A 24,193-nucleotide genomic window follows, 5' to 3' on the forward strand; every position below is an offset into this window, starting at 1 on the left:
TAGGGCCCCTTCTAACCCAGAGAACTGCAGGCAGAGAGCATCAAACCCGGCCACAGGGACCTCATGCCTCCCCTCTTCCTTCTTTAAAATGGGCAGCTGTCACTGTCCCTCCCTCAGGGAACCATCATGAGAAGCAGAATTAACCCCTGAGAAGCTCTGCTCTTTTTGTCTAATTTTATTTATTTTTTGCGGTGCTGGGGATGCAACCCAGGCGCTAAGCAAGCACCACCGAGCCACGCCCCCAGCCCCCCAAGATTTTCCGTAACTTCTTCGGCAGTAAGCAGCCCGGGCCAGACGTCAGGAATGTCCATCCCCTCTGGCCTCTTCGGGCCACCCTGCCCACCCCAGCCCTGCTCCCAGCCTCCCTGCCCAGCCTGGGCCACCCGTGTCCTCACCCCCACGGAGCGCCCTCGCCCCCTCCCGGGCCTCCCCATTGTACTTGGAGCCACCCCGGCTCGTTGATCCTGTTTGCCACACGGTTGAGCATCGATTCATTCAATCAAGCAATTATCGAACGCCGCGTGCAGGCCCCGGACGCTGCCCGTGTGGGCTGCTCGGTTTTCTCTCCCGGAGGCGATTTGGAACGTTCCCAAAACAAAAGGCGGAAGGAAGGAAGGAAGTGCCACCCGGTGGACACCGAAAAGATAGCAGGCCCCGTGCCTGTCTCCGGCCACTGCAGAGCCCCCACCCCCTCGCGAGGCCCGGCCACCGGGATTAGCATCGAGCTGGGTTCCGGTGGGGAAACTGAGGCTCTAGGGTGCCCAAGGACACCCAGAGAATCAGAGCAAGGCCAGGATGTTATCCGAGGTCGCTGGCCGGGTGTGTCCCCCCTTGGTTTCCCAGGCTCCTTTACCAAGTGGCTCCCGTTGGGCTCAGCCAGTGGGAGGCGCTGGTAGGGGGCCAGGAGGCAGGGATGGGCTGTGGTCTGTCCCCTGTCACTGCCAGGACAACATTTGCAGAGATCCTTTGTCTGGTTCCCAGCAGCTCTGGGTCTCCAATATTACCCTCTGCGGCACCCTCCACCCTTCCAGAAGCTTCTGCGGCTGTTCATTTCCAGTTTGCCTCACTGCCCGCCCCTCCAAATTTGGTTTTTTAAAAGGTACCGTAGCACACTCCTAGAACTCCCGCGACTCAGGAGGTGAGGCTGGAAGATCACAAGTTTGAGGCCAGCCTCAGCAGTTTAGCAAGGTCCTAAGCAACTTAGTGAGACCCTGTTTCAAAATAAAAAATTAAATAAAAAGGGCTGGGAATATGGTTTTGTGGTTAAGTGTCCCTGTGTTCCATCCCCAGTACAAAATTGTTTTAAATTAATTATTTTTTAAGACAGGGTCTTACTAAATTGCTAGGCTGGTCTCCCATGTGCTGTTCTCCTTCCTCAGTCTCCTGAGTCACTGGGATTATGCCTGTGCGCCACTCTGTCCAGCTAGAAGTGTATTACTTCTGATAATACACAATATAAAATCTGCCATCAGAACCCTTTTGAATGCACCGTCCATGGCGTTAGGAGCGTCTCCATTGTTGTGCATCATGTCCATCTCCAGAACTTTTCCATCTGCCCACACTGAAACCGTCCCCAGTAAGCACTCAGGCCCCATCCCCTCCCCAGCGTCTGGCTCCCAACATCCTACTTCCTGTCTCCAAGATCTGACCACTGCGCTACCTCCTGTGTGGGGAATGATATTATTCATCTCATCCTCTCTTTTTATTTTTAATTTTTTTGATACTGGAGAATGAACCCAGGGGTGCTCTACCACTTAGCTACAACCCCAGGCTTTCTTATTTTTTATTCTGAGACAGGGTCTAGCTAAGTTGCCCAGGCTGGCCCAGACTTGCGATCCTCCTGCATCAGCCTCTCCAGTTGCTGGGATGCCGCTCCTGGCAGGATTTGCCCTTTTGTGCCTGGCTTACTTCACTGAGCATAATGTCCTGGAGGGCCAGCCCTATGTAGGATGCCAGGAATCCCTTCCTTTCAAAGGCTGAGTCACTCTTCCTTGTGTGGAGGGACCACAGCTTGTCCCTCCTGGACACGTGGGTCACTCCCACCTTTGGGCCAGGAATGGTGTTTCTGGGCCAATGTCTGTTCAAGATTCTGCTTTCAAGTCTTTGTATCTGTACCCCAAAGTGGGATTTCTGGATCCTATGGTAATTGGATGATTTTGCGGGGAGGGGAATCATCATACTGCTTTCCATAGTGGCTGCACCCCTTCAGTTTACCAGCCAAGCTCCAGGGTTCCGATTTCTCCACACCCTTGCCGACATTGGTTATTTCTGTTGTTTCATGTTGTTTTGCCAATTACAGCCATTCCAAGAAGTGTGAGCTGGTACCTCCCTGTGATTTTTTTTTTTTTCTGTTTTGTCTTTTTAGCCTTCCTTTTCCTCTATTCCTCCCACCCCACCACCAGGCCTGGGGATGGAGCCCAGGGCTGTGCCAGGCAGGTGGGCAACGGCTCCACCACTGAGCGACATCCTCAATGCTTAAGTTCTTTGTCTGCTGTAGGCTGTTTCTTTTTCCTTTAAACTTTTTTAGACACAAGGTCTCCCTCTGTTGCCCAGGCTGGTCCTGAGCTCCTGGGCTCAGGTGATCCTCATCTCAGCCCTCCAAGTGGCTGGGACTATGGCTGTGTACCACCATGCCCGGCGGGGCTCTTTCTGGCCCCGCCCCAATTGATACGCCAGCGCCACCCAGGCTTTGATTTGTACCTGCTCTGAGACAAGAGCTCTGAAGCTCCCTCAAAGCCCAGGCAGGGAATGCTGGGGAGCATGAGAGGGGATGGAGGGGCAGGGTGCTCAGGTGGGCGGCTGTGCTGGTGCCCAGGGACCCGGGACTCTAACCAGACAATCCCTCCATGGAATAAGACCAGGATTGACAGAATTTATGATTGCACTGGGCTGTGAAATCTCTTAATTTTCATATCGAGCACTGAATGTGACCGTCAGTTTTAGCCTTCATCTTAGCTCAACCAGTCTAGAAAAGGGCGTGAAGGGAAAAGTCCTTCAGAAGTGTAGGCCTTGGGCTGGGGAGTGTAGCTGGGTGGTAGAACACTTGCCAAGTGTACAGGCAGTCCTGGGTTCGGTCCCTAGCACTGGAAAAAAAAATACAGGAAGAGAGAAAGAGAGGGGGATGGTGTTGAGGGGACCAAGTGCCGGAGGGAGGGGGGCTGGGACACTGTTCCTTTAACCAAACACTCAAGTCTCCACCTGTTAGTTCTTTCTCTTGCTTGTGGACAAACTCAAAAGTCACCTCCTTAGAAATGCCCTCCTTAGATGAAGTCCCTTCTCCCTGCCAATCATTTGTCTGCCCATTGCCGTGTTTAATTTTTTCCAGAACATTCCTTTCAGATACTTATTTGTAATCTTCCCTCTTATTGTGGGGGATTGGTTCAGGACCCCCACAGATGCCAAAGTCTTTGGCATTCAAATCCCTTATATAGAATGGAATCACATCTGCGTAGAACCCACGCAATCCTCCCAACATCTGCTCTAGGTGACTTGTAATACCCACTGCCAGGTGAATGCCAGGGACATCGCTGTTACATTTTACTCTTCAGGGCAAAATGTCACACATATTCAGCACAGATACAACCTTTCTTCCCGAATATCTGTATCTGCAGTTGATTGAATCCAAGGATGTGGAACTTGTACATGGAGGGTTAGCTGTATCTATTTTTCCTCTTCTATCTAAAATGTTAGCTCCATGAAGACAGTAGGACTCAACGTACAGTTGTCCCAAATGCTGAGAACGGTGCCTGGCACACAGTAAGCACTCAATAAATGTTTATCAAGTGAATGGATGGAGCTGGGAATCTGGCAAAGCCCTAACTCACAGAAGCACCTGGTGGAGTATGAAATCACCCGCGAGCGTGACATCACCCACAAGGAATCACAGCACTCCATGAAGGCTGCAGCCCATTCTGTGCTCCTTTCTGGATCTTTCTCTGGAGGACTCTAGTCCACTACTCAATGAAGGAAGAAAGCAAATAGAGGAATACCACATCAGGTTTAGCCAGATGGCTCATTTAAGAAATTTAATCTATCACAGTAAGACATTCAGGATAAAAAAAAAAAATCTATACAGTGTTTTAAAATGCAAGTGTCCATACCCCTGAAGCAACTACAAGGACACCTGGATGTCACTCTCCTGAAACAAGCTACACGGTCCAGTCCGTGTGAATAATCTTTGTACATAAAGATGAGACATCTCAGAGACCACTACCCCTAATGCAGAGCCCCTAGAAATGTCACCAACGATTGCAGCAAACAGGGTTTGCAAAAATAAATAATTTATATATATATATATATATATATGATAACATTCAAAAATATACAAAGTGCAAACATAACCACAAGTGCTACCAGCTGCACAGGGATCTATTTACATGCTTCAGAAAGAAAAGACCAGCACAGTTTCCTACGGGAGTCACAGTGTTTGATCATTGCGTACTGAGCCAGTAAGAGTCCCTTCAGATGTCTCTGTGTGGGGATCCGGGAGGCTGCCCCTGTCTCTTTGACCCATCCCTGCAACCATGCAATGATAAAATTTGTGGCCATTTCAGGAAGAATCCTGGCTTTTCAAGTTCCATCAAATGACCTAGAGGAGATTCCCTAAAGGGTGAAAGGCTGTGAGTTTCTCGTGCGCAGCCTTTGAGGATCACAGACAGGGAGGTTAATGGCTCTGGGACTTTTGCATAGAAGTGACCTGGCAGATGTTAAGAAAATAAAGCAAGTGGCCTGGGAGCTCAGGGGCAGAGCGCTTGCCTGGCTTGTATAAAATCCTGAGTTTAACCCTCTGCACTGGCAAAAAGGAAAAAAAAAAAAATAATAATGCAGGAGGGTTTGCCTATTCCAAATATTCGCAATCATGGCTTTGAAGCAGTCCCCAGTGATCTGACCTTTTCTTTCCTCCACATGCATCTTCTCCTGCATTCACCAACACGGGCCACCTCTGGCCAGTGATCCCATCCCAACACACGTGACAGAAAACAGTGCAAAATAACAAGAATGTCACATTTACACAATGTACAACCCTGAACTGAAAAAGTGCGAGGAGATCAAAGGAAGCGAAGCACAGGATCCGGTGGGCGGGATCAGGGCGCAGTCCGGCGACAGCCACTCCTGGGCTGGCCGAGTCATGGAGGGCGGAGGCAGGGCGTCCCCAGGAACAAGGTAAGCGGGTGTTTCAGGCACTTCACGAGTATTCAGACTCAGGCTTTTCCTGGGGAACTGGCAAAGCTTTGGCGAGGGAAAGCGCGGGACGGTGCTGCCTTAGCAGTAGGGGGCGCCCTTCCCCTTCAGGGTCAGGCTCCCTCTGGCAGCAGGGAGGCCACTTGCTGCCTCTCCTCCTGTGTTCCACTGTCCTCCGCTTCTTTATGATGCAGGAAAGAAAAGGGCTGAACTTAGAGGAACTGAGACTCATCCCGGCTCCTCAGGTCTTTTCCTCTTCTCCTTCATACGGAAAGAAAAAACCAAAACCCCAAGCAGAACCCGCTCCGCGGCGCTGTCAGAAGCCTGTTCTGCCTCCCAGATGAATAAATATATAAAACAAAGCTCTGGCAGACAGGCACCAGGCTTTGGTGGCCAGCGGCGCCTTTGGTCTTTGCTGACTCTGAAGGAGACGGAAGCCCTGGGGGTGCCAGAAGGGTTTAGAGGAAGTAGGTGACAGCCAGTGGTCAAGAGCCCCGGGAGAAAGTGTCCTTCCTGCCCATGAGTGGCAACAGGTTCCGGGAAGGGACTGGGCTCTCAGCAGCTGTTCACGCCACATCATCCTCCAGGCTGACCATCTGTCTCTGTCAACAAGATGGTAAACACCGGAAATGATCAGTCCAACATTCAGTAAACATGGCCAGAGTCCACCTACTTCTCACCTCCCAGACCAGGCCCTTGACGACTCCACCCTGGTCCCTGATCGTCTCTTTCCTGCACAGCCACCAGAGGGCTTTGGTGAAAACCTGAGGAGAGTTTTCTGCTCAAAACCCTCCATGGCTCCCACCTCACTCACTCCCTGCAGCCCACAAGATCCTCCTGGGGTCTACCCTATCACCTCTCTGCCTTCACTTCCTCCCACTCTCTCCAATCCATCCACCTGGGCCTCAAACCAATAGGCACTGTCCTACCTCAGGGCTGTTGCACTGACCACTTTTGCATTCTGCACATTCCCCACTTACTCAGAGAAGCTTGCTTTGGATTACTTCATCTAAAATCACATCCCCTTGCTCCCAACCCCTCAAAACCCTTCTCTGCCATCCTCTGGTCTTGCACCTGGTAGGCAAGTCCTCTTCCACTGAGCTGCACCCTGGCCCTTGACTTTCTTTTTCTCTACCACCAGCTGACTCCTCTGTTTGCTCATCCGATGTCCCTCTCACTCCCAGTCAAGAAACTCAGCACTCTGAGGGGAAGGCCCAATGCTTGGTAGGCTTGAGCGGGCACATGGACAGAAGAGTCTACCCTGGGCCTGCCTTGGCCCTCGAGGACCTTTTGCCAAGGGCTGGCGGGGGCCCCAGGCTCCGGCCTCCCTAAGCCTCTCACCGAGGGGTAGGTGTAGCCGTCCTGGCTGCGGCAAATGTGGACCTGGTCCTCCGTGGTCTTCTGGTACACGGGGTTGTCAAAGTTGATGCTGTTGATGTTTTTCAGCCGCCAGTTCTTCCAGACGAGGAAGGCCCCAAAGCAGAGGAGGACAAGCAGCACTGTGGGAGGGGAGAGTGGCCCTGTCACGTGGCTGGCCCTGAGACTGGGACCTGCTTAGTGGCACTGACAACACCTATCCCAGGCCTCGGGCCTGATAGTGATTTTGTTCTGAATGCAAAGCAGCCCTCTCTCGTTGTTCAAAGGGAAACCCTCCACAGACAGGACGGAGGTCTACTTGACGCCACTGGATGAGCCTCGAGCCAGAGGTAGCTGCTTGTCCTCGATTCTTCCACGATTAACTGCACACTGGGGAACTGCTTTTTTAGAAATGGGATTTTCCTCTGCATATGGGGCCACAATTCACTCTTCTTTTTTGCAGAGATGAGTGGAATGCAGAGCCTCAAGCACGTCAGGCTGAGCTGTGCCTGACCTGGCCACTTCATTTGGCCTCAGTCGGTGAGGGGGGCACGTGGCTCTTTGTCTCTTGCACAGCCAGTGCTGGGAGGTGCTTAGGTCCTTGCTCTCTGAACGGGGCAGCCCCGGAAACCCTGCCTTTGCCCCTGGGTCCCACAGTGCCAACCACAGTGGATCCAGGGGACAGGCAAGGGCTCACTCTGCCTGGATTTTATGATTCTAGAGGCCTGGGCTCTGCTGGGAAGACCCCCAGGTGGGTGTTACCCCCAGTCTGGAGGGTCCGACCTGCCATGTCTGTCAACCCACAACTGGGCACCAAAATTCAGGCCATGGGTCTCTGCAAGTGTGCTAGGGCCCCCTCAACAGGATTTCCTCAGAAAAAGAAAGGTCACTGCACTGTTATTAGCAGGGGCGAGAGGGACAGTGTTAGGTCACCTGCAAACGCCCGCATTGGCACAGCGGAATCCTCAGGTGTGCTTGAGGCCCCCTGGGAGCACCTACCCAGGCTGCCCTCTCCCTAGCTGGCACCTCGGCTGCCTGACTGTGCCCCTTGGCAGTCCCAAGGGGTAAGACGTCGCTTCCTGGTTCTGTCCCCAGTACAGGTCTGGAAGTGGGCTCAGTACACAGTCGGTGCTTAATTATATTGGTTAGATGAATGAAGCTGGGGCTGTGGCTGGGTTTAGAGGAAGCAGGTGATAGCCAGTGGTCAAGGTGGTGAACAGGCCACATGGTGGGCTGCTCCGTGCTTGAGGGAGGTGGGGGGCCCAGCAGGCTGAGCGTGGGGTCACAGGGGACTTGCGCTGGGCCATGCTTACCAATGGGGAGGACGATGGACAGAGCCCCCACGCTCCGAGGCTTCTCCTCCTTCCCTCTGTCGGCAACTTCAGCCAGGACTGCGGGGGAGAAGGGACACAGTGAGGCCCAGGTACGAAAGGCATCACATAGCAGAGCCAGTGGTCATGCAAAGGAATGGCTGACACATCCCATCAGCCTGTTCAAGTTCAAGGGAACATGGAGGCCCTCCCAAGTTCAAGTCAGGCCATGCTGGCTTACTCATGAGCACAGCTGCCCTCAGCACCCACAGGGGGTGGTTCCAGAAACCTCTACAAACACCAAAATTCACAGATGCCCAACTCCCTTATAGAAAAGGGCGTAGTTGGGCTTGGGCTGCAGCTCAGCAGTATAGTGCTTGCCTAGCTGTGTGAGGCAGTGGGTTCCAACCTCAGCACCACATAAAATAAAGATATTGCATTTATTTATAACAAAAAATATATTTTTTTAAAAAAGGAGTAGTGTTTGCCTAGAACATATGCACACTCTCCCATGAATTTTATTATTTTTTAATTAAAAATGTTTCTTTGTAGTTGTAGACGGACATCATGCCTTTATTGTATTTGTTTATTTTTATGCGGTGCTGAGGATAAAACCCAGTGCCTCACACATGCTAGGCAAGCGCTCTGCCACTGAGCTACAGCCCCAGCCCTAATTTATTTGTTCTAATTAGTTATACACGGCAGAAGAATAGATGTAGACACTTTGATATAGCATATACCTCCCATGTATTTTACATCATCTCAAGGGACAATGTAATTCCTGATACAATGAAAATACTCCTGTACACAGTTGCTGTCCTCTATTGTTTAGAGAATAATGATGAGGAAAAGCATAGTCTGTATGTGCTCAATAGATTGAACCCAGAGGTGCTTTACCACTTAGCCTCATCCCCAGCCCTTTTTATGTTTTATTTTGAAACAAGGTCTCACTAAGTTGCCAAAGCCCTCACTAAATTGCAGAGGCTGGCCTCCAACTTGCAATCTCCCTGCCTAAGTCTCTCAAGTGGCTGGGATTATAGGTGTGTGCCACCGTGCCTGGCAGATACAATTTAAAATTTTTGTTGTTGTTGTTGTTGAACTGGGCGTTGAACCCAGAGGTACTTTACCACTGAGTCATTTTTATTTTTCATTATTGAAACAAGATCTCTAAGTTGCCCAGGCTGGCTTCAAACTTGTGATGCTCTGCCTCAGCCTCCCCAGGCGTTGGGACTGCAGGTGTGCACAACCACACCCAACATCTTGAGATTCAAAAGTTTTCAATCTGCTGTTGGTGGAATCCACAAATGTAGAACATGACGATATAGTGAAAGAACAGGTTGAGTAAAATTCGGGTTGTAAAGAATCAGGTCAAGTAAAATTCTAGGGGCTGGGGATGTGGCTCAGTAGTAAAGTGCTTGCCTAGCATGTGTGAGCCCTGAGTTCAATCCCCAGCACCGCCAAAAAAAAAAAAAAAAAAGAAGAGAAGTGTCTTCTAGGAGCGAGAGGTTCACCTCAGAGGTAGAAAGCTTGCTTTAGCTTCACATTGATGAAACATCTCTGAGATGGCGGGAGGGTCCTAAATCCACTGATGCATTCTTAATGTTCGGTGAGGTTATTGGTGGAAGTTTCCTCCCACCGCCCGCCCTGGGACCATGGATTTAAACCAGGGGTACACTACCACATCCACCGCCCTTTTTAAATTTGAGACCAAGTCTTGCAAAGTTGCCCAGGCTGGGCTTGAGCTTGCAAACCTCCCTCTCATCTGGCTGAGATTACACAGATGCGTCACTGCACCAGGCTTGAGGGGGTATTTTCTAGGAGTTCCCCTCTCCACGAAGCAAAAAGGTTTCCCGTTCTCCCTCAGGCACAGGAGTTCCTGTTTTATCTCCTTAATGGCTGAACAAAGCCTTCAGCTACTGTGAAAGGAAATTAAAAAAAAAAAAGATCTGAAACTTGCTGATGTACTTTTTTTTCCTGCTCTGAGTCAGAGTTCTGTTTCTCTGCAGCTGATGATGAGTGGGCACCCCCTGGTGGATAAATGGATGAGCTACTGATTAATTCCCTGACCAGCTGGGTTCCAACACTGGGTTGGGTGAGGACAGCCAGGCTCTGGCCACAGCCACAAAATGGAAGGTGGAGCCAAAAAGCTCAGGACAGCATCAACGGAAGTTGGTTCCAGGTTTACCCCATCCCCTCTGCAGACACCAAAATGCAAGGATGCTCTAGCACCTTATATAAAATAAGGTGTTATTTGCATGTCACCTGGGCACATCCTCCTGTGGACTTTAAGGCATACCTAGATGACTTACAATACCTGATACAATGTAGCTGTTATTGGTGCTGGGGATCAAACCCAGGGCCTTGTGCATGAAAGGCAAGCACTCCACCAACTGAGCTATAGCCCCAGCCCTCTAAACCATTTTTATACTGTATCATTAGGGACTAATGACAAGGAAAATATCCATATATGGTCAGTACAGATGTAATTATTTTTTCCAAACATTTTCAATCTGTATTTTACATTGAATCTGAAAATGTAGATGTAGCATAGAGGGCCAACTATAATGCAATACTGTTTTTTTGGGGGAGTACTGGGGCTTGAACTCAGGGGCACTCTACCACTGAGCCACATCCTCAGCCCTATTTTGTATTTTATTTAGAGACAGGGTCTCACTGAGTTGCTTAGTGCCTTGCCTTTGCTGAGGCTGGCTTTGAACTCATGATCCTCCTGCCTCAGCCTCCCAAGCCGCTGGGATTACAGGTATGCATCACAGCACCCAGCTGCAATATTATTTTAATGTTATTTTTAAATACCATAATGGATGCAAAAACTCCATGATGAATAAAAATCATCCAAATTTTCAAGAAGACAAGATCTGGGAGCTGGGATGGAGCTCAGGTGATAAAATGCGTTCAGTATGCCTGAGGTTCCATCCCCCCCGCAACGTAAATCAACAAAAGGACATGACATATACCTACAATCCCAGTGGTTTGGGAGGCTGAGGCAGGGGGCTCACAAATTCAAGGCCAGCCTCGGCATCTTAGTAAGACCCTGTCTCAAAATAAAAATAAAAAGGACTGGGGGTGTGCCTCAGTGGTACAGCACTTGCCTAGCATGTGTGAGGCACTGGGCTTGATCCTCAGCACCACATATAAATAAATAAATTAAATTAAGGTCCATCAAAAACTAAAAAATAATAATAATAATTAAAAATAATAATAATAAGGGCTGGGGTTGTGGCTCAGCAGTAGAGCACTCATCTAGCACGTGCGAGGCCCTGGATTCGATCCTCAGCACCACATAAAAATAAATAAAAATAAAGGTTAAAAAAAAAATTAAAAATTAAAAACATAATAATAATAAAATAAAATTAAAAACTAAACAAAAGGCCTTGCCTAGCATGTGTGAGACCTTGGTTCAAACCTCAGCACCAAAAAACTCTGCATTAAACTGTTATTGGATTTCTGAGTTTTTTTTTTTTTTTTTTTTTTTTTTTTTTGTAGTACTGGGGATGGAACCCAGGGGCAATCCTTTTTTATTTTGAGACAAGGTCTCGCTCAGTTGCAGGGTTGGCTTTGAACTTGCGATGCTCCTGCCTCAGCCTCCCAGTGACTGGTATTATAGCTCCATGGCCCCTGGATGGATTCCTGGTCCCAGTCCTTGTCCAACTCAGGGTCAACAGCGCACACTCTCCCCACCTTTTAGCTCACTTAATCCCCAGGAGATGGGCAGATACTGTCACCAGAACCATTTTATAGGGAGGGAAACTGAGGTTCCAGGACATACAGCCCAAATTAGAGATGTCCTTTCGGGGCCAGGAATCCACCCTCACTCCGTTTCTTCACCAAGTCGCTTGCAGCCACTGAAGGGGCCCATCTGAATCCTCCTCACCACAGTGGGAGTCAGGGTGGGCGCAGCCTTTACCTTGGTGGGACATGGTCGTCGACTCCACGGTGGTGAGCCCAGGAACAGCCGCAGGCCGCCAGGGGGCGCTGGAAGCAGGTCGGTGGTCTGTGGGCTTCGGCCTCCTGGCTGTGGAGCTGACCCCGGGCCTGACGGTGGACGGCCCCAGGGTGGTCACTACAGGCTCCGCCTCTGCGGGAATACATAGGCATTTCCTGAGTGCCACGTGCCTGAGCACCACTCCGATGGCTTTGTGGTCCTCGTGACGAGTAGGCAGCGAGTGCCATCAGCCACCAACGCACGGGATGTAAACACCCATCGCTGTCTGTGCTGTTCTTCCAGCACTATTTGTGGGACACTAGGTTTGCAGGTGTTTGTAGGTGGGAGTTGTTACGGACACCTCGGCCCCTGCTGTGGTTTCACTGTGTCCCCCCAATTTGTATGTTGGGAACTTCACTCCAGAATTCGTATGTTAACTGGATTTGGAGATGGGGCCTTCGGGAGGTGAGTAGGATTAGATGAGGTCATGAGAGTGGGACACCCCCGACACCAGAGGGACCTCCCCATGACACTGGTGCCTTTATAAGAAGAGGAAGAATTGGGGGCGGGGATGTGGCTTAGTGTTAGAGCCTGGGTTCAATCCCCAGTACCACACACACACACAAAAGGGCCAGAAAGCTGAGCACACTGTCACAGTGTGACCTCTGTCTCACTGTGTGACGCCCCACATGTTATGATGCAGCAAGAAGTCCCTCACCCCTGCTCTGGGACTTCCCAGCTTCCAGAACTAAGCCACATTTCGTGACCTATGATGCCCTGTTCTCCCAGAGCCCAGATGAGCAGAGCAAGGCTTGGAAGAACCATGCCTACCTGAGAGGCAGCTCCTCATGTCCCTGGCGAGCAGCATACCATCTGGGCAGACACAGGTGAACTTGGGGGAGTGGGGGTTGATTTGTGGGGCTGGCAGACACAGGTACTGGCAGCCACCATTGGGGAGGGCTGTCCTCTCACACCAATTCACACCTGGGGAAGAAGAAAAAAAGATGAGGGGAGAATGAGATACCATCAGAGACCAGAAAGGTCTAGAAAATTCCAGGGCACTAGCAGGGAAATGTCTTTCTCAGGGGTGGGGGTCGGTGGTGTGCAGCCTGCCCATCATTACCTCTGGGCTGTGTGACATTGTGGAACAGGACAATGTCCTCGGGGGACAGCAGGTTTTCCGCCACTAAATCAATATCCAAGCCTGTGAGGCGATTGGCGCTGAAGATGGCTTCGTTCATGATGTCAGTCCAGAATACCTTGTCCTGTACGAAGGTAAGGAAGATGATCCATCCCATTAGCCACTGGGACAGGACACAGACCTCCGCTCCCTCTTAACCTCTGGGGCTTTGGGGGAAGAAGCAATACTAGGTCACAGCATCAATCATGGCAAAACAGATTTCCATTTTAGGCTTTCCTCGGGGGATGATGCTAGGTAGCACCCAGGGCTCGTGCATGCTAAACATATGCTCTTCCATGTGGCTGCACCCTGATCCTCATTGCCACTATTTTTTGGGGGTGGGGGAAACCAGGGATTAAATTCAGGGGCACTCAGCCACTGAGCCACATCCTCAGCCTTATTTTGTATGTTATTTAGAGACAGGGTCTCACTGAGTTGCTTAGCACCTTGCTAAGTTGCTGAGGCTGGCTTTGAACTCGCGATCCTCCTGCCTCAGCCTCCCAAGCCACTGGACTTATAGGTGTGCACCACCACGCCCAGCTCATCAACACTATTTTTAAGTGTAAAATTCACCAGTGTTAAGCACATTCATTGTAAAACCAACACTGCATCCATCTCTTGAACTTTCATCAAACTCAAACTCTGTCCCCATTAAGATTTCTAATCCCCACTCCCAGTCTCTGGCACCCACCACTCTACTGCCTGTCTCTGTGAATTTGCTTATTTTAGCTCCCTGCTATCAGTGGACAACGGGATTATTTCACTGAGCATGATGTCCTCAAGGCTCCTCCCCAATGGAGTATGTATCAAAATTTCCTTCCTTTTTTTTTTTTTTTTTTTGATACTGGGGATTGAACTCAGGGCCACTCAACCACTGAGCCACATCCCCAGCCCTATTCTGTATTTATTTTAGAGACAGGGTCTCACTGAGTTGCTTAGCCCCTCGCTTTTGCCGAGACTGGCTTTGAACTCGCGATCTTCCTGCCTCAGCCTCCCAAGCCGCTGAGCTTATAGATGTGCACCACCATGCCCAGCAAGATTTCCTTCCTTTGAAGGCTGTGAGCATGGGTAGCACTGTGCTCATGTACTCACCAGTGGATACCCGGCCTGCTTCCTCCTTGTGTCTATTGTGAATAATGCCACTATGAACGTGGGGGTACAAATAAAGCATCATTTCTTTTTTTTTTTAATATTTATTTTTTAGTTTTCGGCGGCCACAACATCTTTGTTTGTATGTGGTGCTGAGGATTGAACCCGGGCTGCACGCATGCCAGGCGAGCGCGCTACTGCTTGAGCCACATCCCCAGCCCCAAGCATCATTTCTTTAGAGCAGGTTTCCCCGCTAAGGCTCTATTAGGAACCTGACCTGTCCCCATTCTCGCATTTGTTGAGAAGAAAACGGACGTATCTTCAGTTCTAAGACCTCTCCTTGGTCAAGAGCAGCTTTCCTAGTTAGTCTTGGCTTGGAGGAACTAGACAAGGCGTGCCCACCATTACCCACACGCTTAAACCTCCGACAGTTAAATCAATGAAAAATGATCTGTGAATTCCTTCCAGGTCTCACCTCAAAGATGGCCAAGGAGAAGGGGTGGGCCAGCCGCTTCTCGTCCTCCAGGATGGTCTTCCGGTTTCCCCCATTGACATCAATGCTAGAGATTGAGTGGAGTTTGGAGTCTACCCAATAGAGGCGGCCATTGGAGAGATCTGGAATGCACAGATGGACAAGGGGCGGTCACATGCAGATACCTGGTACCAGCAGCAAGAATGAGAGGATCATCAGATAGGCCAGAAAATTCCAGGGCACTGTCCATTTTTGGGTGGAGGGTACAGCCTTGGAATTGGGCCACTCTGCTCCCCCTAGAAGAAACCACCATAGAAATAGTAGAAAAGAAGCTTCCAGAGAAGCAGCCCCAACCACATGAGCCTGAAGGCACTGGCTTTCGCCCCAGTGCCTCATGGCACATGCTGACATCCCGGGTCAGGAGGAGGGAAAACTGTGGGTTAAACCTCAGGGAGCTGGTGGGCTTGTGTGGGAGCAACTGGCCACTACTGTGTCCCCCAGATGGGGTCCGACTCTGGTGGGGCCAAGCATCCCTTCAACGTACCCAGTGTGATGCCATTAGGCCACTGGATGTCTTCTGTCACCAGCGAGTAGACATCCACACCATTCAGGCCCCCTTTCTTGATCTTGGCAGGGGTGCCCCAGTCTGTCCAGTACATAAAGCTGGGGGGACAACAGGGAAAACAGAGATGAGGATGCTCTTCAGGACATGTTCCTGCCAACACTGAAGGCGAGAGTCTGCCTAAGTGGAGCCAAGGCTCCGGATAAGGCCCCACTGGGGACTCCAGATTCTTTTCTTTTTCTTTTTTCCTCCCAAAATGGCCAGGAGGGACTTTAGAGTGTTTGTGTGGGCTGGGGTGTGGCTCAGTGGTGGAGCCCTCTCCTAGCCTCATTAGGCCTTGGTTTCCATCCCCAGAACTGCTAAAAAAAAAAAAAAAGTCAAAAAACAACAAAATAAAAAAATTCTGTAGTTTCAGGAGATTCTGATGCTAAAATCAGGGAGGGGGCTCTGGAATATGCACCTCAATTCATAATATTTTATTTGCCTTTTAAATATTCTTTTAACTTTTAAATTGTGGTAAAATTTACATAACATAATTTATTTTTATTTTTTTGTTACCAGGAATTAAACTCAGGGGCACTCGACCACTGAGCCACATCCCCAGCCCTATTTTGTATTTTATTTAGAGACAGGGTCTCACTGAGTTATTTAGTGCCTCACTTTTGCTGAGGCTGGCTTTGAACTTGTGATCTTCCTGCTTCTGCCTCCTGAGATACTGGGATTACAGGCATGGGCCACCAGGCCAGGCAATTTTTTTTTTTTTAATGCTCTCTGTGAACATATACTTTGACATGTTGTCCAACTTCTACAAATTAATCCCACAGAAAAACATGGCCTATCCAGTGAATAAACCACGTTTCACAGGAAGGATCTCAGACATGGGAACTGCATAGCTGGTAGAGAATGAAATGCATAATTTGAGTAAAAAGAAACAAGAGAGCAAAATATAGCTGTTCCCCCTTATCCATGTTTGTGCTTTCTGTAGTCAATGATGGTCTAAAAATATTAAATAGAAAAATCCAGAAAGAAACAATTCCTATGATTTTTATGAGTAAGGTGATGAAATCTCAAACCATCATGCCCTGTCCTGCTGGAGACATGAATTGTCTTTTTGTTTATTGTGTCCATAGTGTATATACTACCCACCCGTTAGTCACTTGGTAGCTGTCTCATTATCAAATCAACTATTAAGGTGTCAGTGTTTGTGTAAGTAACCTTTACACAGTGGCCTAATGCCATGTCACAATCCCTACATTATTCACCTATCTCTTCACATAGGAATTTAAAAAAAAAATTTTTTTTTGTAGTTGTAGATGCCTTTATTTTATTTATTTTATTTGGTGTTGAGGATCGAACCTAGCGCCTCACACATGCTAGGCAAGTACTCTACCACTGAGCCACAGCCCCAGTCCCCACATAGGAATTTTTAAAACCTTATTTTATTTATTAGTTTTATGTGGTGTTGAGGATCGAACCCAGTGTCTCACCATGCACGGTAAGCTCTCTACCACTGAGCTACAACCCCAGGTCCTTCACACAGGAATTTTATCATCTCATATCACTGCAAAAAGGATGCATTCATTCACAAAAGTTTATTATAGTACATTGTTCTAATTATCTTATTATTATTTATTAGTTTATTTATCTCTCTGTGCCTAATTTGAAATTTGAACTTCATCACAGATGTGTATGTCCAGGAAAAGAGAGGGGTCAGTACTGAGCATGGTTTCAGTCATCCACGGGGGTCCTGGAATGAACCACCTGAGGATAAGCGGGCACTACATACACACACGTCTGCACACTACTCGTGCCTGAGTGCAGTGGGACTGGCACGCTCTCTCCTTCTTTCCTGTAGATTGTGTGGCCAAACCCAGGTGGCCTCGCCCCTCCATCCAACAGGTGCCCACACCCCTGGGCATGTTTTCTTGTGGGTGGATCCAGGCCCAGCCTGACTCTGCCCTTACCCACAGGCTCTGCCCGCCCAGCCACTCTCTGACCTGCCCTTGCAGATGCCACGTGAGGACAGCTAAGTGCACCTTCTCCCACATCCTCTGCACTGGGCCAAATGTACCCCCACCTCCAATTGTGGTGCCAGGATGGGTGCCACCCATATCACCAACACACCACTGCAATTGTGAAATGAGTCCTGTCACATGCCAGGTGGCAGAGGGAGCCTACTGGGCAGAATATGCAGTGGGCAGGGGACAGGGGCAATGCCTCCTGCCAGGGGATACTGGTCAGTGGCTGAGGTGCTGAGTCAGCCACGGGCTCCTGGTCTTCACAGGGTAGTGACCTTCGCCCAGCCACCCTTTGCCAGAGCTTCGCAAACACAGGGCTGCCCAAACCGACTTAAAGAAGGACCTTCGTGTCTTCCCTCTCTAACCTTATCCTGGCCCAGGAGATTGACACCAAATACTTAAGCAAATTCGTTTTTTAATTTCTCACTTAATTTTCTTTCTTTCTCTTTGTTTGCGGTTCCTGGGATGGAACCCAGGGCCTCGCAGATGCTAAGTAAGGCTCTACCGTTGAGCTGCAGCCCCAGCCTTTTAAATTTTATTTTGAGATGGGGGTCTCATTAAATTACTGAGACTGCCCTGAACTTGCACCTTCCTGCCTCAGCCTCCTGAGTAGCTGGAATTACAGCCACGTGCCACCAAGAACATCTCTATTTTAATTTCTGGTTTTGAATTTTTATCACAAGGTCTGCTTCCATGTCAGGTAATATAATACTGTCATGAGGATTCCATCTCTGTGGCCCCCAAAGGCAGACAGGACAGTCTGACAACTCTGGGCTCCTATTTCATTTATTTTTTGGGGAAACTGGTGCTTGAACCCAGGGATGCTTTACAATTGATGCCTTATTACGTCCCCAATCCCTTTTTTAAATTTTGAGACAGTGTCTCACTAAGTGGCTGAGGTTGGCCTCGAGCTTGTGATCCTCCTGCCTCAGCCTCCCAAGTTGCTGGAATCACAGGCACGCACCCCTGTGCCTGGACCTGTTTCTTTACAGACAACTAGAGGCCCTGATTCCACCTCCTGTCCACAGCGTAGGACAACCCCATACTTCTCTCAAGTGCAAACACTGCCTAAACAGCGGCCTAAACAGCTCTGCGGCCTGCACGTTCACCCTTCATTCCCCTGCACCCCCCACCTTTGTAAGCACGCACCCGTGGACGGGATCCACCACGATGGCCCTCGGCTTGGAGCCGATCTCCTGGAACAGCGTTCTCCTCTTCATGCCCTTAGTGTCGGCCACGGACACGGTGCCCAGGACAGAATCGGTCCAGTAGATGTTGCTGTGGATCCAGTCCACAGCCAGCCCATCAGGAGCATGGAGGTCACTGCCGATGACGGTGTCATAGGTGGACAAGCTGGGGGCTCTGTCAATCTGGGTGCTAAGACAGGAGGAGGGCAGACCGTCAGGGCCAGGGGCCCCTCCTCACCTGGGGGTCAGGCAGGCCGGAGGGGCCGAGGCTCACCTGTAGATCTTTCTTTGGGACAGGTCAGACCAATAGATTCTGTTGCTGGCCACCTCGGTGTCTAGGGCAACCACGTTCTTGAGGTTTGGGATGAGGCTGGTGTACTCGCTGCGGTCCAGGGTCATCTTCCTCACCTCATGGCGGTTGGTGAAGAAGAGGTAGGCGATGGAGCCTGGGGAAGGGCAGGGCGGTCAGGGTGGTGAGAGACCCCACTTGTCCCTCTGCAGGGTGTGGCTGGATCGGAGAGGCACACCCAGAGTAGCAGGGTGGAAATCCCCGTGTACTAGCCAAGTCACACCTGTGGTCTCGGTCACCCTGCAGGGAAGGCCCCACCCAGGGGTAGCCAACTCCTAGAGATAGGAAATGACTCACTTTGGGGCCAAAGTGAGCCCACATCGCCATCACCTCGGCTATGGGAACCCTGACATCTAAGGCCACTCTGCCTGCCCTAGTCACTCCACAGCCAGGAACCAGGCAACTTAAGACAGTGCCAGGCCCCAGATTGCATGGAAATGATTCACACTTGTGAATCCTGAGCCTGCTCACAGGACCTCACCCATTCATGCCTTTGCCCATAGACACCCTGGGTCCCACCGCTGGCACATTGAAAAAAAAAAAAAAGTAATGACCTTGCCTAATGTTTACTAGGTTTTTTAATGGAATCCTTATATTCCTGTGAAGCAGGTTTTAGTTAATTTCTCTTTACAGATGAGCAGATTGAGGCTCAGAGAGGGAAAGTGATTTGCCCAAGATCACATACCTAGCGGGGGACTGAGCCAGGATTCAAACCCAGGTCTGCCCAATTCTGGGAGCTGTGCCCTAACTGTGACACCAATATTCACCAACAAACGAACTATATCTTGCAACTGGACTTCTCAAGACAGCCCTTCCCAAGTCTCTACTTCAACTCCACTGAAATCTTTGTAAAATGCTAACATCACAATGGAGTTCAAAGCACAACCTCCAATCCTGAGGGATTTTGTGGGAGGAACTACATCATCCCCCCACCCCAGCAGAACCAGGAAACACATGGGAGGTACTGAGGCCGAGAGCCATGGAAACACGTGATAGCAGCAACTAATATGCCAGTGAAGGCCCTGGGGTAGACAGAGGCAGCCCGTAAAAAGTTTTTCTTATTTTCTCCCTAATACTGGGAATTAAAACCAGGGGTGCACTACCACCGAGTTTTACCCCCAGCCTTTCTTTTTAATTCATTTTTTAATAATTTTTTCCCCTTTTATTCCCCAGTGCTGGGGACAGAGTCCAGGGCCTCATGCATGCTAGGCAGGTGTTCTGTCCCTGAGCCGCATCCCTAGCCCAATGTTTTATACGTTTTTCTTTAAATTTAAAATTTTTTCAAATTTTATTTGATGGTCTCTTTTTTTTCCAAAAATTTTTTTTTGGACAGGGTCTTGCTAAATCATCGAGACTGGCCTCAAACTGGCGATCCTCCTGCATCAGCCTCCCAAGTCTAAGGGATTACAGGTCTGTGTCACTGAGCCTGGCTGTTATTTCTGCAAAATCCAGCCTCCTTGTAATTAGATTGCTAGAACAGAGCATGAAGCAAAGGGCCTTTGCATGTGCAGACAACTCAACTCCCTCAGGACACTTGCACGTGCAAGCAAGGGATCCCTGGATGAAGGGGATTCTAAGAATGGACACGCAGCAGTGATTATAACCCAAACTTCAAGATGGAAAAGAGAGTTGAGGTTGTGGCTCATTGGTAGAGTGCTTGCCTAGCATGGGCGAAGCACTGCGTTCGATTCTCAGCACCACATAAAAATTACTAAATAAATAAAGGTCCATCAACAATTAAAAAAAAAAAAAAGATGGAAAGGAAATCCAATTACAGTGCTCCTTTTGTAGGAGTGGATTCTGCATCTTCAGGTTTAACCAATTGTAGATTGAAAACATTTGGGGTGAAAACGCCTCTATACCAAACGCAAATTATTATTATTATTTTTTATCTCATTCCCTAAACAAAACAGTGGAATAAACACACACACAGCACTAACATTGTATTAGGTATTCTAAGTCACCTAGAGATAATTTCAAGTCTCTGTGGGATGTGCAGGTTCTATGCAAACATTATAACAGTTAGTTCATAAGGGCCTTGAACTTCCATGGATTTTGGTAGCTGCAGGGGGTCTTGGACCCAATCAGTCCTCCACAGATACAGAGAGATGACTTGGTTTCTACCATTTTGTTCCATGATGTGCTATTCTGTTTTGGTCTTTGTTTTAAATAAATTTTGTTTCCTTGAGATACATTCTTTTAGTTATTAAAAACAGCTGGAGGGCTGGGGCTGGGGCTCAGCGACAGAGAGCTCACCTAGCACATGCGAGGCCCTGGGTTTGATCCTCAGCACAGCATAAAAATAAATAAATAAAATAAAGGTATTGTGTCCAACTACAACTAAGATATAAATATTAAAAAAAAAAAAAAAAAGAGCAGGAGCCAGGCATGTGGTGCACACCTATAATCCAGTGACTCAGGAGGCTGAGGCACGAGGGTCACAGGCTTGAGGCCAGCCTCAGCAACGTGGCAAGGCCTTAAGTAAATAAGTGAGACCTTGTCTCAACATAAAAATAAAAGGAGCTGGGAATGTGACTCAGTGACAAAGCACCCCTGAGTTCAGTCCTCCACAAAAGAACAGCTGGAGGGGGCGTGGGCAGTTCATGCCATGGCTTTCCACCCTTTGCCCCCTGAAATCCATCCCTAACTTGTCCTGGAAGCTGAGCACTAGTTCCTATTAAGCTGGCAGGGCTGGGTCCTGCATGCTGTCCCCTGGTCACATGTGGCAGGTTCCTGGCAAGCCCGAGTCCCACCTGCCAGAGGTCCCTGCTGATTTTACCCTGTGCAAAGTTCAGGTGAGGAAATGCCGCCCCAGCGCGGCCTCCGTGCTCACCGGCGGCCTTGCAGGTCTGGGTGCGGGGGTCCATCTGGAAGCCCTCCTCGCACTCGCACTTGTAGCTACCCTCCAGGTTCACACAGAGCTGACTGCAGGTGGCAGGGTCCTGACACTCGTCGATATCTGAGTGGAGACAGAGACACATGAGGTGTCACCTTTGAGGGTGGCAGATGGAGGGATGGAACCAGCACCCCAGAGGCAGCTAAGGAACAACCCATCCAACCTGGGAAAGAAAAAAGTGACTGTCATCTCCCAAAGTGACCCGACCTCACCGTTCACTTCAGGGGCCCAGGTCAGAGGGCCGAGTTACGTCAGCAGAGATTTCCTAACGGTGAAGCCCAGAGGGAAGATCCTCTGAGGAGTCGAACGGTTACTGACGGTCAGTCTGTGCCCAGGGTTCCACCCACAGAGTGTCCGCCCAGCCGCTGGGGACTGCCGTCCCACCCATTTCACAGACAGGGAGACTGAGGCAGAGCACTTGGTGGGCACAAGGCTGAGGAGGCCCAGAGCTCGGCCCTGCTTGGCAATCACCTTCGCATCTGCGCTGGTCCACGAGCCGGAAGCCATCGGGGCACAGGCACTCGTGGCCGATCTTGAGGTCATTGCAGATGTGCGAACAGCCCCCGTTGTTGTCCAAGCACTCGTTGGTCCCTGCGCCAAGGGAAGGACACACACTGATCATCCTGGAGCCTCGAGCCTCTCACTCCCCCACCCCTGCCACTGCGGAGGAGTGCCACAGCCTGACTCGTGAGAGCACTGAGATGGCACTGTCACTCGGTTTAACACAGTGAGCCCTGGGTGTTGAGAGCCACAGCTGAAGGGGCCCCAGCAAACTTCCAGCTGCCGGCTGATGATTGGCTCACAGCGGCCCCAGCAACATCTAGCTGATTGGCTCCTCGGCCCCAGCAACATCTAGCTGATTGGCTCCTCTGCGGTGATGCTCATTGGGCTGTTTCCCTGCCCTTTCAGACCACTGAGCTGCTCATTGGGGGACTTTTTTGGCTCCACCCACGTGACCCAGCCAATCGGCCTCAAGAGCAGGAGGATTGTGGGAGGTGGGGAGAAGCTTGTGGGGGAGAGAGAGGCTTGTGGAAAGCCGGTGGTGGCAGTTGAGGCTCTGAGGGTTTTTCCTGAGAGGCTGTTTTGTTTGGCGTGTGTGGTTCTAAAAATAAAGTTAGTTTCTTTTGACAAGTGAAGGGTGCTTGAGGACCATAGGTTGTTACAGCCTCTTTTAGCCCCTTTCGGCTGTGGCTCTCAACACCTGGGGACAGAGTGCTGATGGAAGGAAACGCGTCACCAAAGGCCAGGTGCTGAGGATCCCACTCCTGAGAGATCCACAGAGACAGGAAGTAGAAAGGCAGGTGCTGGGGAGGGGACGGTGGGTGAATGAGGACAGGGGTTTGGTTTTGAAAATGAAAAAACGTGCTAGGGAAGGAGGGTGGGTGGTCACACCTGGGTGAATGCATTCAATGCCAGCAAACATACACTTCAAAATGGTTCATGTGGCCAGAGGGCGCAGTGGTGCAGGTCTGCAATCCCAGGGACTCAGGAGGCTGAGACAGCAGGATTGCAAGGTCAAGGCCAGCCTGGGAAATTCAGTGACTCTCAAAAATGATAATTAAAAAAGGCCGGGGTGTGGCTCAGTGGGAATGGGCCCCTTGGTTCAATTCCCCACACCAAAAAAAAAGCCGATGGGGCTGGGGCTGGCCTTGACCTTGCACTTGGGACCCGCCTGCCTGGGTTCCTGGGCAGCTGGGATTCTAGGCATGTACTACTGCGCCCCATTTGGCCCCGTCTCTCCTGCCCTGAGTGGAAGCTCCCCTGGGGCTAAGGATGCACAGGAGCCCAAGAGCTATAGTGGGTGGGCCTCCCGTCCCCTCCACCTTAGTTCCCCCACCTTGGCTTTCCACAAACTCCCTAAGACGCCCACATCTGGGACTCACCGCATTCCTTGAGGGGCTCGTCTGACCAGTCCCGGCAGTCTCTGGCTGAGTTGCACACTTTGTCCAGGGGGATGCATTCACCGCTGTGGCATTTGAACTTGTTGGGCCCCTCACACAGTGTCACTATGAGAGTCCAAGAGAACAGTCAGGGGCATCTGAGCTGCAGGAGCTTGCTTAACCCTCTATAGCATAATAATTCACTTACACAAGAATAAATATGAATGTATCCGTTAGTAAAACATGATAATTTTTTGTCAGTTCTGGGTACAGAATCCAGGGCCTTAGATCCACTAGAAGCATTCTACCACCGAGCTACACCCAGCCCAGTAATTGGTTACTGAGCACTGAGAACCTAACACCCAGTTCTAAAGTGAGAATGTCACCTAGAGCAGGAAGTCATTAAACTGAGGGCCCTGGATCAACAATGGCCCACTGCTTGTTTATTTAATAAAGTTTTATTGGTACACAGCCACACCCATTCATTTACAGAAGGTCTGTGGCTGCTTTCAGAGTATGAAACAGTGTAGTTGTGTCAGAAACTCTGAACCTTGCAAGGCCAAAAATATTTATTATCTGGTGCTTTATGGTAAAATAATGGAGACTATTCTAGCAGGCTTTGACCCATCCTGCTACCCTTCAAAGGAATCCTGAATTCTGGGGCTGGGGATTTAGCTCAGTGGCAGAGCACTTGCCTAGCACATGCAAGGCCTTGAGTTACATCCTCAGACTTTGGCCCTAAAAAAAGAAAAAAATCCTGAATCTTGGCT

At 49.9% G+C, this 24,193-nt stretch overlaps 1 protein-coding gene across 1 annotated transcript in view; it reads right to left on the minus strand.

Moving 5' to 3' along the window:
- Positions 1–3,993: 3,993 nt before the first annotated feature.
- The window catches only part of Ldlr (low density lipoprotein receptor), a 41,020-nt gene continuing 20,820 nt past the window's right edge, over positions 3,994–24,193 (minus strand). Inside the window, exons 6-18 of the mRNA XM_046436745.1 lie at positions 23,427–23,549; positions 22,015–22,134; positions 21,481–21,606; positions 18,573–18,744; positions 18,261–18,488; positions 15,076–15,194; positions 14,535–14,674; positions 12,914–13,055; positions 12,622–12,774; positions 11,773–11,943; positions 7,851–7,928; positions 6,523–6,680; positions 3,994–5,783 (exon numbers count right to left, since the gene is read on the minus strand). Coding sequence (XP_046292701.1) covers positions 5,748–5,783; positions 6,523–6,680; positions 7,851–7,928; positions 11,773–11,943; positions 12,622–12,774; positions 12,914–13,055; positions 14,535–14,674; positions 15,076–15,194; positions 18,261–18,488; positions 18,573–18,744; positions 21,481–21,606; positions 22,015–22,134; positions 23,427–23,549 — 1,766 coding nt within the window. The 3' untranslated portion in view covers positions 3,994–5,747. The remainder of the gene's footprint in view (positions 5,784–6,522; positions 6,681–7,850; positions 7,929–11,772; positions 11,944–12,621; positions 12,775–12,913; positions 13,056–14,534; positions 14,675–15,075; positions 15,195–18,260; positions 18,489–18,572; positions 18,745–21,480; positions 21,607–22,014; positions 22,135–23,426; positions 23,550–24,193) is intronic.

This window comes from Marmota monax, unplaced genomic scaffold (genome assembly GCF_021218885.2).
Source record: "Marmota monax isolate L192 unplaced genomic scaffold, Marmota_monax_Labrador192_F-V1.1 WCK01_AAM20220418_F8-fsc00021, whole genome shotgun sequence".
NCBI classification, from domain to species: domain Eukaryota; kingdom Metazoa; phylum Chordata; class Mammalia; order Rodentia; family Sciuridae; genus Marmota; species Marmota monax.